Genomic DNA, 13,245 nt, shown 5'->3' with positions numbered 1-13,245 from the left:
AATATTGACTAAAAAGATTTTCACAGTATTTTCAGAAGGCCAGTCAGAGTCTTTGTCTTTCCCTACCTATGGAAAACCACAGTTTATATTGTAGCAGTATCAGCATAATTATCCTCACCTTCACATGAAAATTTCAACAGAGTGTTTGCTGAGACACTGATTTACCAGCCTTCCCCAGTTTTGTCCTGGCACAGCAGACTAAAAACAAAGCATGTTTCCTTTTTGCAGTTCAAATCTTCCAAGTCTACTAAATTTGTATTCTGCTCTGCTTTCCTTTTGAGGATATCAGCCAGGCATAAGCTTTATTTCATCACCTATCTAAAACTATTCTAAACACAGCATAATCTGAGTGTTTAGAGAGAGGCAACCAGAAGCATTCCCTGCTGTCAATTTGCTATTTCTAAGTGCAAATACTGAGATGTAATTGAGACGGATAGAACTGATGGTAAATTGCCTTAAGACATTTAAGAGGGAAGCACTGTGTTTCAAGAGAGATGGCAGCATCTTCATACAGTAATGACAATTCAGTTCTCTGTGCAGCCACAGTGGGAACGAAGATCTTCCTTGGTAAGGGTCGAAGACCACTTCAATATCTGCAGAAAACAGGAAACTTTCCTTGCCATTGTTTCTGTCTGGTCTGATGATTGTAACAGTTCAGTACAACTAAACATGGGGAAAAGTCCCTTTATTTCCTGTGAAGACAACCTTGTAGCATATGGGAAGAAATTAACACACTCATACAGAATATAACTGCCAACTTCCAGGCATTATTCTTAATAAACAGGATCTCATGCAGTGTCAAAGAGAAAAATGAACCCTTAAGTAAATTAAAAGTTATCGCTATCAGCTCTTCACTCTTCTGGCCCTAACCCACATAAAGAATCCTTCCAGGTATATCACAAGATATTTAAATGCGGTCTACAACCAATTAATTTAGTAATTTCCATTCATTATTTTCAGTATTGTTATTATTCATGGTGTTTATGTGTTATTCTGTGTAACTGAACTACAGAACTAATATCTTAATAGAAAATGAACCTTTCCAGTTAGAGAAAACAACAGACACAATCCTTGTACTTAATATGTCTCCACTGTAACTCTAAACCACAGAAAGATCTCAGCTCTGCCAAAAAGATTTCCAACATTATGGAAGTGATCTACAACTTCGCACTTTTGAAATGTTCCATCAGTCACACCCTTCTGAAAACCTGGAGGTCTCTTTCACTGATAAAAGAGATTAACTAAAGACAGCTCACATGTTGCTCCTGCCAGTAAAAAAACTCTCAATTATCTCTTGATAATTATTGAAATTTCATATTTTATCATAAAAGCAAATTAGCACACAATAACCAAATTCAAAGATAATGGTATTTTCACACCTCAAGATGACTATATTTGAAGATGTCTAAGAAACACTGCAATTGTACTATACCCACTCACAGCAAACATCCAATAATATAGTTAACTTCTGGGACCATGAGCAGCATCTAATTTGACACTGCAAAAGCCAATGATGCCTGCCTTATTAACACATACTACAGTATGAGGAAATCTCATCACATACTTGCCATGTTTCAAAGGGGATTTTTGTGCAAGTTTTCATTTTCAGAACTAATTTTAGTAACCCTTTCCTCTTCCTTTTCAACCTTGCTAGTGTATTTTTTCTTTATATTTTCTCCTTCCTATTTCCAGAGCACAGAAATGTAAATCTCATAATTCTCACTGTTCCTATTTATTCCTGGTTGGCTACTTAATCCTTCACTGAGATCTCTTTCTAGATCTTTTCTACATTCACACAGCAAAACAGAATTATAAGAAAAAGCAAATGGCAGCTGCAAGTCATACTTCAAGAATTTTGTCCAATCTCTACAAATGCCACTTTTGAAATTTAAAAGTAAGTAAAGAGGTAAAAAATGGCCTAAGTAAGGTGCTAACTACACATTGCAGAAGATAAACAGAATTCTAACACCTTTCAGTCAAGAAAGATGTTATTACGACAAGTATGAGGTACTGAATTATGACAAGAAAAGTCATAATTCAGTACCTCAAACATCTATCACACACATTTGGGGATATTAGTTCTTGCCCTCTGAAAACTGCAAGAGACTTAGAACAAAACTAGGCAGAAGATCAAGGATACTGACACCAGAAGAACTCATCACAAAGGAATTGGAAAGATGATTAAAAGTATGAAAGGGGTTTCATAAAAAGAATAAATAGATTTCCAATGAGAAAAATAGCAATGTAAGTACTTAGCACATTTTTGAGACAGGATATTTAAAAAGCACAAAAGGAATTCTTCTACGGGACACACATTCAGAAGTTACAGGTGCCAAAAAAATACACAAATACAAAAATAATCAAACTCAGAAATCACTTAGTTTGCAACAAGGTATTACACCTACACTCTTCAGGAGAGACCTGAGAGCCCCCAGTCACAAAGCACAGACTCTCCAAATGATGCTACTACTTAATATTATTTAAAAAAAAAAAACTACTGTGTGTTGTAGTTTAGCAATGGTATTCCCCAGTTTAGTGCTCCCACTGAAACCACACATCACTGATTCACTGCTCCCCCCTCCCCTTGTGGTGGGCTAAAGAGGAAAATTTGAAGCACAAAAGGTAAAGATCACAGGTTGAGATAAGAACAATGTACTGGAAACAGCAATGAGATAAGAAAATGAACAGTAACAGCAACATCACTAATGGCAGAGGGCACAAGAAACAGGTGAATGATTCAGATGGAAAGAGCAGCACCTGACCACTGCCTCCACCAGGCTACCCTGACCAGAATGGACCCCTTTATTCCCAGGAGATTCCCTTTTCCCCTCTCCCACTGATGATTTGAGATGGTACAGAATAATCTCCATGTCCTAGCCATGCCCCCTTCTGTCTGCTGCAAAAATTAACCCTGTCCTGGCCAGAATCAGGGCAGTGGGCTAGACCTTTTCTTAAATCTGTCACAGCAATTCACAGGTTCTTTCCAGCCCATCTCATTTTAGGTCATTATCATACTCTGCAAGTTCATTTTTAAGTAGTATTTTATCATACCTTTCATGAACAAAAACCAACAGACACTAGAAGGAAGGAAGCAGCTCTCATTATAAATGTAGGGTGGCCATTTTTACAAAGGCATTCTTTGAATCAGGACTTATTTATTGCCTTCCTGCTTCCTATGGCTTCTGCAAAATAGCTCTCCCTCCCAGACAACAAAAAGATAAATACAAGCTATTCAGCCATAAACACTTTACAAGTAACACAACACTGACTCTACAGGTGTGTGCCACTTTTTTCCCTCCACCTTGCCAGGCTGTGGTATCATTTTAAGGAAAGTGGTGCTTATACACTGCAGAGCTTCAGGTGCTGCCACATCCATTTAAGTCTCAAATGCCTCTGTGACTCTTAGAGCAAAGACCACACTCACACTACACAGTCAGAGGATATTGTCTCAATGCATTCAATTGCATGCTATTTCTTCTAGGAATACAGATACCTTACCCAAAGAATTTAAGGATATGGAGTATCCTTAAGAAATAAAATGAAGAGGTTTTCCAGCCTTGTTGCACAAATTCATAGCATCCCAGACATCAACCACTCTGTCACAACAGATTTGATTGAGACATAAAGAGACTGGGATTGTTAAGTCAACATGTAGGAACACATTCATCCCTCACTCTAGCAATTACTCCTTTTAAACAGCCTTAGAAAATTAAAAATTTATTTCAGAGGTAAAATTATGAAATATGGTTTTAATTTAAATTCACCATCATATTAATTGATACTCGTCACTTGCTCTAGTTATTATAATAAGCAAAAATAGATTTAGAAAGTAAATATGCCAATACATATAATGTATTTAACATCCAGGCACAAGTATCAGCAGCCACAGAGAAATGTCATTTTGAAGTGAGAATTCATATAAAACTTCCCTAGGAAGGTCAAGGACTAGATTATTTATTCTGCTTCACTCATCAAGATATTATCAATTTGTCAAGGGTCCTGCATCATACAAATTACACTGAAATAAAGAAAGCCACCTTACTACAATGCATTATGTTTTTTTCAGTACTCACTTCAGTTCTGTTTCTCCTACACATTCCCTTCATGTTCTTCAGCCTTGAACCTGAAAGCTCGTCAGGGATGCCAGATGACTCGGCAGCCAGACTGCCAAAAGCACAAGGGACAATCTGGAGGTCTCGTGGGGTCTAAAATAAGCGTCAACCAACGCCTAATTTCTCAGTTCTGTCCCTACAATGGGATAAACTCAACTGTGAGCAGCCTATGAGACAATCCCAGGAGCAATCAAGCTTGCACAAAATGAAGCTGGCTTTGAACAGTTGTCCTTGCAGCTTCTCAGACATTTTAAGCAGACAACCATTCTTTTAGCATCAATTATATATGTCGGGAAAGAGTTGCTTTGCTGTCAGAGTGGTGAACTGGGAATCAAGACATTAGATTACATTTCTGGTTCTGGCACAAGCTTCCACAGGGAGCCAAAAATCAAGATCTAAGTTTCCCATTTGTAGAACTACACAGGTTTGATTTATTCATGAAAGCAATGCACTAAGATATCTCTGAATAGAAAATAGTACAAAAGTGCCAGATTATCTGTTTCCTGAGCAAAATAATACAGTTGAATTTTTTTAAAAAAACCCAAAACTATGTACCTGAGTTTTCTCTTAAATTTTGAATTATTGCTTGCTGAACAGTACAGCCTGGCAATCTGCATTGCAATTTCAGAGTATAAAGGAAGTAGAGATGCAACCCTGAAAATTCTGTTCTCCTGAAACTGGCTGAAACTTCAAGGCAGTCAGCCTTTTTTCTGTCATAGCAATAAATTGCAAAGTGATGACTCATGGAGGTTGGAAAGGAGGTCATCTAGCCCAATTGCTTGAACAGAGCAGTGTCAACTAGAACAGGTAGTCCAGTCTTGCCTAGATGACCTTCAAGAAAAATTTTAAAAAAGCCTCTGAGTAACTTATACCAGTTTTTGACCAGTTTTATTGTGAGCAGTATTTTTTCCTTTCACACCACGTTTGATTTCCCATCTTCCATGGCCTCCCCTTCTTCCACTGTGCACTTCTGAAAGGAACGGGGCTGCATCTTGCCCACACCTATCCATCAGGGAGTTGTAGACAACAATAAAAATTCCACCTAACCTTCTCAAGGCCAAAGACCCCTGGCTCTCTCAGCCTCTTTGCAGCAATATGCTCCCGGCCCCTCCCCACCTTGCTGGTCAGCACCAGACTTGTGTCAGTAGGTAAAACTATTTCCTCAATTAGGGAGCTGAAAATGTGACTCTCAGAAGCCTCACACATGTAGAGCAGAGGGTAAAGAGCCACCTCCCTTCACCTACTGGCAGCACCCTTGCTAGAAGAGTCCCAGGATGCTGATTCTTTCCTGCACTGAGAGGCTGCAGTGCTGACTCATATTCCAGTTCTTGCTCAGAAGTTACTCCCAGAGTAACCTCTGTAAAGCTGCTTTCTAGCCCCCAGCCTGTACAGGTGAACAGGGTCATTCCATCCCAGGAACAGGACTCTACCACCAAAACACAGCACCCAGCACCAGATTCAGACACCTCCTGAATACCTCCAGCAGTGGTGACTTCACTTTGCTATCTTGATTCTTGTATTCCTCCTGAGTGGCCAAGCCCACACCAACCCACATGTTCATCAAAGACCGCAATAATCCCGCTCGATCCCAAACAGAGAACTGAATCAATATACACATACTTGAGTCCTAAAGCAAAAACAGTTAGATAAAATTTCTGTAAAAGATTATGCATGAGGATGTGAGTACAAGTGCCTTCTTCAAGACACTTGTATAAAAAGGTAAAGTCTTAAATAAAATTCATTACCCTTGCTCAAGCCTGTATTTCATTCATGGGTAATCCAATTCCTTTCCAAACAGGGACATATACTTTACTTAGATATACACAGTTATAGCCTTCTGCAGATTAGCAAATCATGCCAATCAGTATCTTAGGTCAACTACAGCCACCTTGGATATATTTTGGCCAAAGGACAGCTCCTTTTGGTTTCCCATGCAAAGAACTTTTCAATTTCTCACATGTTGTAATACTGTTACAATGATGCCAACCTTGTCTAATTGACAAAATTGCTCTTCATGCTAATCTTACCAAATAAATGCAAATCAACCTTGGGATGCCTGGTTTTTAAGCTTGGTGTTCATAAAATGGTGGCAAAAATTACTACGAAATGCAATCTAAAAATATGTCTCCATAAATACTTGAAATCATTGTCATTATATTGCAAAGGTTTCACATTGTCATCTCCAAGGAGCTTCATATCACCTTGATGTTTCTTGTAGGCAGCTCCTCCAGGCACTGACTCTTCATTGTCACAGCAGCCAAATGACCCCAGTTCCCTCAACCAACCAATGCACTCTTTTATAACACTCTTCTTGTTGGCTACGGCTGTGGCCTGTTAAAGTCAGGTCTGCTCCTAATCTTTAATAATTTACCCAGCTGCAACTCTTTAGGGGATAAGATTACTTTCTATACTACCTTTATTTCTTTTTATTGTATCCCCCTACATGAAATCACTGCAAACAGCATACTAATCAACAGCATTAGGCTGCATGGAATAACTTAAACCTGGATGTTCTGATCGATGGTCCCCCTCAAGTAGCCTCTTCTAAATTAGCAACTCACACTACAAATTTGTGAAACACATGTGCCAGGACTGAGCTGTAAGGCAGAGCAAAGAAATAAATGGAACACTGCAAATATTATTTATAAATACAGATAAATCATGAAGTTGTACAACATTTCTAAGTATATTATAGGCTTCAAAAGATTAAGTCTTAGTCTACAATACGTCTTAAGAGCAGATAAGTTTCTTAAATGCTATGGAACAAAGATTTCTCCTTTCAATATTCTAAACTTTTCACTGAACAGCTCAACAAACCACCTTTCTTCCCAAAGAAGAGTTTTTCACAATACAATCTAAGTGCATCTGAGAGCAGTAAGAGGAAATACGTTGAAAAGTATGAAACATTTGTCATTGTCTAGCCTAAATCCCTCCAATTCCAAACAAGATAAGATATGTACTCAAAAATTCTTCTGAAAAAACTCTGGGTTTTGCCATTGTCCTACATTGCACGAATTCTGCGATCACCTAGTAAAGACACTCACATGAAAAAAAAAAATCTTTCTTGCTAATCCAGTCCATCAAGCAGAGTCTTCAACCTTGGGGCAGGTGTTACAAAGACATAAACAGCTTTTAAGCAGTTACCCTTACTCTGATAGGGACCACAGGTGGTGCCATGGATACAGAGAAGCAAAGTCAAATAAAAATAGAATGCCACACTCACATTTTTTGTTAACACTTCAGTAAGTTAAAAACAGAAATTGGAAGTGAATGGAAAAGATATTGACTTTCTATGGTAATTGTGTTTGCACTTCCTTTTGACTTTTCATGATGAAGTAGCCATAGAATGTTGTTTTTCTTTTCCTGAAGAGAAAGGAAATCACATAACCTTATCAAAAAATGCAGCCAGCTAAAACCCTTCCCTTCCATTCATTTAAATCCCTTTTATAAAATATAAATGCAATTATGAAAAGCACTATGAAGCCACTAATCATCGCTGTAATTGAGATATACATATAACATATTCAGTGAGTGGGACCAGATGATCCTTATGGGACCCTTCCAATTTAAGGTATTCTGTGATATATACACACATGCACACAAAAACAACACACACAGACACACTGTTTTTTATATCAAACCACAGCCATAAAAGATCATTTATAAGTTTGGTTTTGTTTTTTTTTTTTTGTGGAAAGCCCAACATCTAACTTTATTATATAGCATAACTATTTGAGTAGCTTTCATCCAGAACATAAATCCTCTATAGCTAGCCAGGCTTAGTAACACTGAATTTGACTATAAAAGTTACCTGAAGTCTCAATTACTGTAATCACTTCTCCAAATAATTAGTCTGCTCAAAAATCAGAGAAATATTTATTGAGCCAAGAGACAGGGAATGTTCAGCAGGGGAACACAGAAGCCGAGGAGTCACACAGACACTGAAAAGGCTGCACAACAAACCTTATAAACAATATCTCTTTATACCAATTGAAAAGCAAGAATTCAGCTTCCCTTAACAGGGCACATTTAAAGAAAACCAACCATTTTTTCACTTTAGAGCAAGCAGAAGACAGTACAGTAGGTTGTAAGAAAATCAAACTGATACTTGAGAGTTAACTGGCAGAAGCATATATATTCACTGAGAGACTCTGTAAACCATACTGTAGTCTACATAATAAACTAGCTTTGTTTTTTTCCCCCAGCTGCTTCAAGATCTAACCAGCCACCCCAGCTGAGGCCGTGGGGAAGGCTTTCAGGAGTGCCAACATCTGCTTCTATTCCCATCAACGTCAAATTTGTCAGAACACAAAACTGTGCCAGAGAAACAATCGCTGCCATAGGAAATTAAACTCTACTTCCATGGATATCCCCTGAAGTACCAAGTGTAGCAGATTGATTACATTTCCAATTTCTATTTCAAAATAAAGTTTCTTTCCAAAGAATATACATGTACATTTGAAATGTGTATATACATATATGTACATGCATCCTAAAATTCTTTATGGCCTGATTTACCTTAGTGGCCAGTCAATTAGTGTAAATCACAAACATAAAAACTAAGCCTTATATCAGGTAAAAAGGTGACAAATTAACCTAGCCACTTTTTAGCAACTCTTTACTATTAAATACTTTTTAATGTCTCATCAACCACAGTTTTACTGGTCTCTTTACTACTGCTATGTTGAGGATTCAAGTGAGTACCCTGATTACACACTAAATGAAACTGCACATGAAAACACTCAGCAAATTACAAAAAAAAAAACCCAACTATTTTTTTAAGACTCTCATTTAAAGATCGTATGTTCCCCAGCACAAAATCACAGACCAAGGAATCTTAGAAAAGTTTATGCAGTTTTGCTCCAGTTAGCTAGCCATAGAATAGAATCATTAATGTTGGAAAGGACCTCTAAGACCATCAGGTTCAACCAGTAACCCAGCACTGGCATGTTCTCCACCAAACCATGTCCCCAGGTGCCACATCTGCATGCTTTTTGAACACCTCCAGGGGTGGCAATTCCACCACTTCCCTGGCAGCCTATTCCAAAGCCTGAACACCCATCCAGTGAATCAATTTTTCCTAATACCCAATCCACACCTTCCCTAGTGTAGCCTGGGGCCATTTCCTCTTGTCCTGGCACTTGTCAGCTGGGGAAAAAAGACTGATCCTTACCTCACCACAGCTTCCTTTCAGGTACTTGTAAAGAGTGATAAAGCTTTCCCTCAGTCTCCTTTTCTCCAGGTTAATTGTGCTTAAAGGACAACATAGGAAATGTCTCTTATGTTTACACAGATCGCAGTAAATATATATTTGGTCATTTGCTATAAAGCATGAAGGAGATAAGGTACAAATTGATAATGTTACAACTTTTTTTAAAGCATATTTACTATAAGTACTTTACCGTAAGTACATAAGGTAATTATTAATTATTCAGTCACACAGTTGGGTGACATGGAATTATTTTATACAGTGCAAATATTCATCAACTATTACTTTCTGTCCCCTCCAGAAAGTTAATTTTGATAAGAAAGAAAGATTTTCCTCTATTCTTGCAAGTAAGCCTTCTCTTTCATTGGAAAGCAAAGATTTTGCCACAGGAAAATGGTATGATCATCAGCAAAAACATCCAGAAGCAGAAAAAGTCCAATTGCTAATTTAGCCAATAAAGCATCAACTGTTCATAACAGAATATTGTAGCTTAGTAAAAATAAAAACTTCTGTCTACAGATATAGTTTTAAAAGGTCTTTTAGTGTCTTAAGTAAATTCTTCCATCACTTGTTACTTTTAAGAAATGCTAGAAGGAACAAAAACTCTGGTATTGCAATGGCACTCTAAATGTTATAATGAAACATCTGAAGGAAAAGAATAAGCATAATTATTCATAATTTCCTGTGCATGCCTCCTCCTTCCAACATTGCTGCAACTACTGGGTGACTTAAGTTTATCCACCTCACATATGTTTACACATCCCACTGCAATTGGCCCAAAATTGTTATTGCTGAGATCTCAACACTACTACAGTTTATTACTGGAAGATTCAGGAGACACAAAAGAATAATATTAATACACCCAGACCTTTTTCACTCAGATTTGTTTTGTGATGAGTGCAGATGTAAAACAATATACTGTATTTGCACAGCACAAAGCCAAAAAAGAAGAGGTGAATTAATTCACAGAGGAATGACTACTCAGCTACTTCTATCTAATAAAGTTACATGTATATCAAATCTTCTGATTTGCACCTTACAGTGTTACAGAATTTTGACAGAGCATACAAGCCAAGCTACTTCTCACTACACTGATAAGTGGAGGATGAGCAATCATAGAGTAGGAGGGGAAAAAAGACTTTAAATAACCAACCAGAAATCTGTTCTTTAATTACAACACAAACAAAAGAACCTAAATAAATCTAGCATATAGTAGGTATGTTTCCAGTGTAGGGAAACCAGCAAAGCATTTCCCATGTTGACACAGACCAGCAAGTCACTTCCTCCTTACAACCTCTTCATTCTCTAGCCATGCATAGGGATTTTTCATTTATCTAAGTGAATACCCTATTTCCTATTAACTACAGTGAAAACTGCAGGTACTCAGAGCAAACTCTCAGGGACACTATAACTGGCTTCACCATCTCAGTCATAAAGGAAAGGTGGTTTCCACCACAATGAGCTCCACTGATGACACTGAGATGACTTGGAAGTCCAGCTGTCAACTTTGGCTGGAACATAAGCCCCTCACTCAGGGATGGGTTTGATGGCTTACGTAAAATCAGTGTCATGGTCTCCATCCTGGCCCTAGTCCAGTGGCCCTCACAAATGCACCACCACAGCTGATCTCAACAGCAGTCCTAGCAGGTAGGCCAAAGGAAAGCTCAGAAAGCTCAAACAAAACTGAGGTACAATTAGAACATGTGGCATTTCTCTGTGAAGGATTCACATCTCTGAACAGTCACTTGAACCGTGTCCACAACTGTTAATGAATCTGAAAAGTTGATGTAGAACCAAGTATTTAACACCAACCCTTCTTCCTTTCTCCACATGATTTATTTAGATCATCTTGATCCAAACTGCAAAAAGACTTATTACTGAATTCAGTGTCTGGATAGAACTTGAAACACTTACAGATTCTGATCCTTGGGAGAATTTGAGCACTTACTGCTTGAACTGAAATATCTATCTTATGTCTAAAACCTTAGAATTCAAAATTAAAGATATTACGAATTCTTCAAATTTGCTGAAATCCAAGACTCTGGCATACACCAAATTTGTGGGTTGAGGTAGAATATGGAATAACATTTCCTTAGAAAAGTTTTTTTAAAAGTAGGTAAAACCTGACCATTAAATGGAATCAAGTAAAATAATTGCACAGCCTCTTTTTCAAACATACATCCTAAGCTTAAAAAAAAAACAAAACAACCCAACACATTGGACCATTTACCATTTTTCATGGTGCTGCTGAGGATAAACATATGGAGAAAATAAGCTACTCTGTAGATCTTATTTCACTCCAATGTCTGTGCTTTTATTCTCCCTGTCACAGCCAACTTAAGAATTTCCTCTTTCATGGTAATAAGCAGAAAGTCCACAATTCTCAAGGCAGCAAGGCAGGAAGTTTGCAGTTGGAAGGATTTCCCCTCTTCAATGGGACAGGGGAAGAGAAATGTATGATGGGGCTACTGTGAATACTTTTGCAATCTGAAGCAGCTGATTTGAACATATTTATCACATCAGAGCCCTAAAGTGATGCTACCGAGATCAGGCACAAAGGAAACACTGGCCACATCTGTTCTGCAATAATTTGTCCCTTTGGCTTTTGGAGTGAGAACTCCTACCTTTCTGACTAGGGTATTACCCGGCACCAACAATCCCATCAGATGTAGAAGGAAGCTCAAACAGTCCCAAGAGAGCTCAGCAGAACGCACGACGCTCCCAGCTGACCCCCTATCACAAGACGGGAGTGAACGCCACATGTGCCTCTAATGCCAAGCAGCTGCTGCACACCAGCACCCCCTCTGTCCTGCTGCCTCCCCCCTGCACCGCTGGGTTTCCAAGACTGTCGCAAGTAGTGGAAACCCTACGGCATCCTAAAATGAACGCAGGCCCCCTCGCCCGATAGGTTTGGGGGAGCCCAAACCCATCGCCCCCATCCGCTTCCACTCGCGGAGACGCGAGAGCATCAGTGCCTCAGCACGGCGGGGGCACGGGGGCCGAGGCGCGGAGGGAGGAACGCTTCGGCTGTCTCCAGACCTGTTACCCTCCCTCCCTTTGGGCAGCAGCTGGGGTACAGCCCTGTCCCGGCTGGGCGCTCCCTGCCCCGCGGGCCCCGGCGCCGCCGCTCACCGACACCAGGAACTCCAGCGTGCCCACGTAGTCCCGCTCCGTCTTCAGCAGCTCGTTGAGGACGCACACGCGTAAGCGAAGCTGCTTCTCCAAGTCCTTCCCGCTCTCCCCCTTGCCTTCCCCCTTGCTTTCTTCTGTCATGGTGCGGCGAGGAGGATCGGTGCTCCCAGCCCGGCGCCTTCCCCGGCGCTGCGCTGCGGACAAGGACAACAAAGACCCCGCCAAGTTACACAGCGGGGCCGGGGCCGGGGCCGGCCGCTCCCCACCGCGCAGCCCCCGCTCACCCCGCTCCGCCGCCGCCCGAGCTCCGCAGGCGACGAGCCGCCCCCGAGCGCGCTCCTTTCCCGTCAGGAAGGGGACACAGCCGGGAGGAAACGAGCGGCCACTGGTTCCCAGCTCGCCCTGCTAGCTGAGAGGTTGGAAAGCCTCCGCGGCAGCAGAGACTTGGACATTAATCAAAAGCTTTGTATCCATGTGACTCCAACCCCTTCCCCCCCCTTCGCTAAATCTCAGGAAAAAGGAAAGGAAACAACTTCAGGGAGGATTGCGTGCCAGCTGCCTGTTTCACACACAAGCTGCGATCTCCAGTTTGAGGCTAATTGGAGTCCTCCAACAACAGAGTAAAAGAATTATAAAAATGTCCCAGCGAGCTGGCGAGGGAATCGGCAGTTGTTTTTGTTTTGATTTTATCATCAGCAAAGAGCCATTTCAACTTCCCCTACCACACCTTCCCACGCGATGTATATTACAGCGTGTATCATAAATACGAGCTGTGATATTCTCCCGAGCAAA

At 40.2% G+C, this 13,245-nt stretch overlaps 1 protein-coding gene across 2 annotated transcripts in view; it reads right to left on the bottom strand.

Moving 5' to 3' along the window:
- PREX2 (phosphatidylinositol-3,4,5-trisphosphate dependent Rac exchange factor 2) overlaps positions 1 to 12,903 on the bottom strand; it is a 171,511-nt gene extending 158,608 nt beyond the window's left edge. For both annotated transcript variants that reach the window (XM_059490731.1, XM_059490739.1), the window contains exons 1-2: positions 12,738 to 12,903; positions 12,454 to 12,647 (exon numbers count right to left, since the gene is read on the bottom strand). In XM_059490731.1, coding sequence (XP_059346714.1) covers positions 12,454 to 12,594 — 141 coding nt within the window. In that variant the 5' untranslated portion in view covers positions 12,595 to 12,647; positions 12,738 to 12,903. The remainder of the gene's footprint in view (positions 1 to 12,453; positions 12,648 to 12,737) is intronic.
- Between the last annotated feature and the right edge of the window lie 342 nt (positions 12,904 to 13,245).

Source organism: Ammospiza nelsoni, chromosome 1, assembly GCF_027579445.1.
Source record: "Ammospiza nelsoni isolate bAmmNel1 chromosome 1, bAmmNel1.pri, whole genome shotgun sequence".
Taxonomy (NCBI): Eukaryota; Metazoa; Chordata; class Aves; order Passeriformes; family Passerellidae; genus Ammospiza; species Ammospiza nelsoni.
The sequence above is the reverse complement of the archived record's forward strand: the minus strand, read 5'-3'. Positions and strand labels throughout refer to the sequence as shown.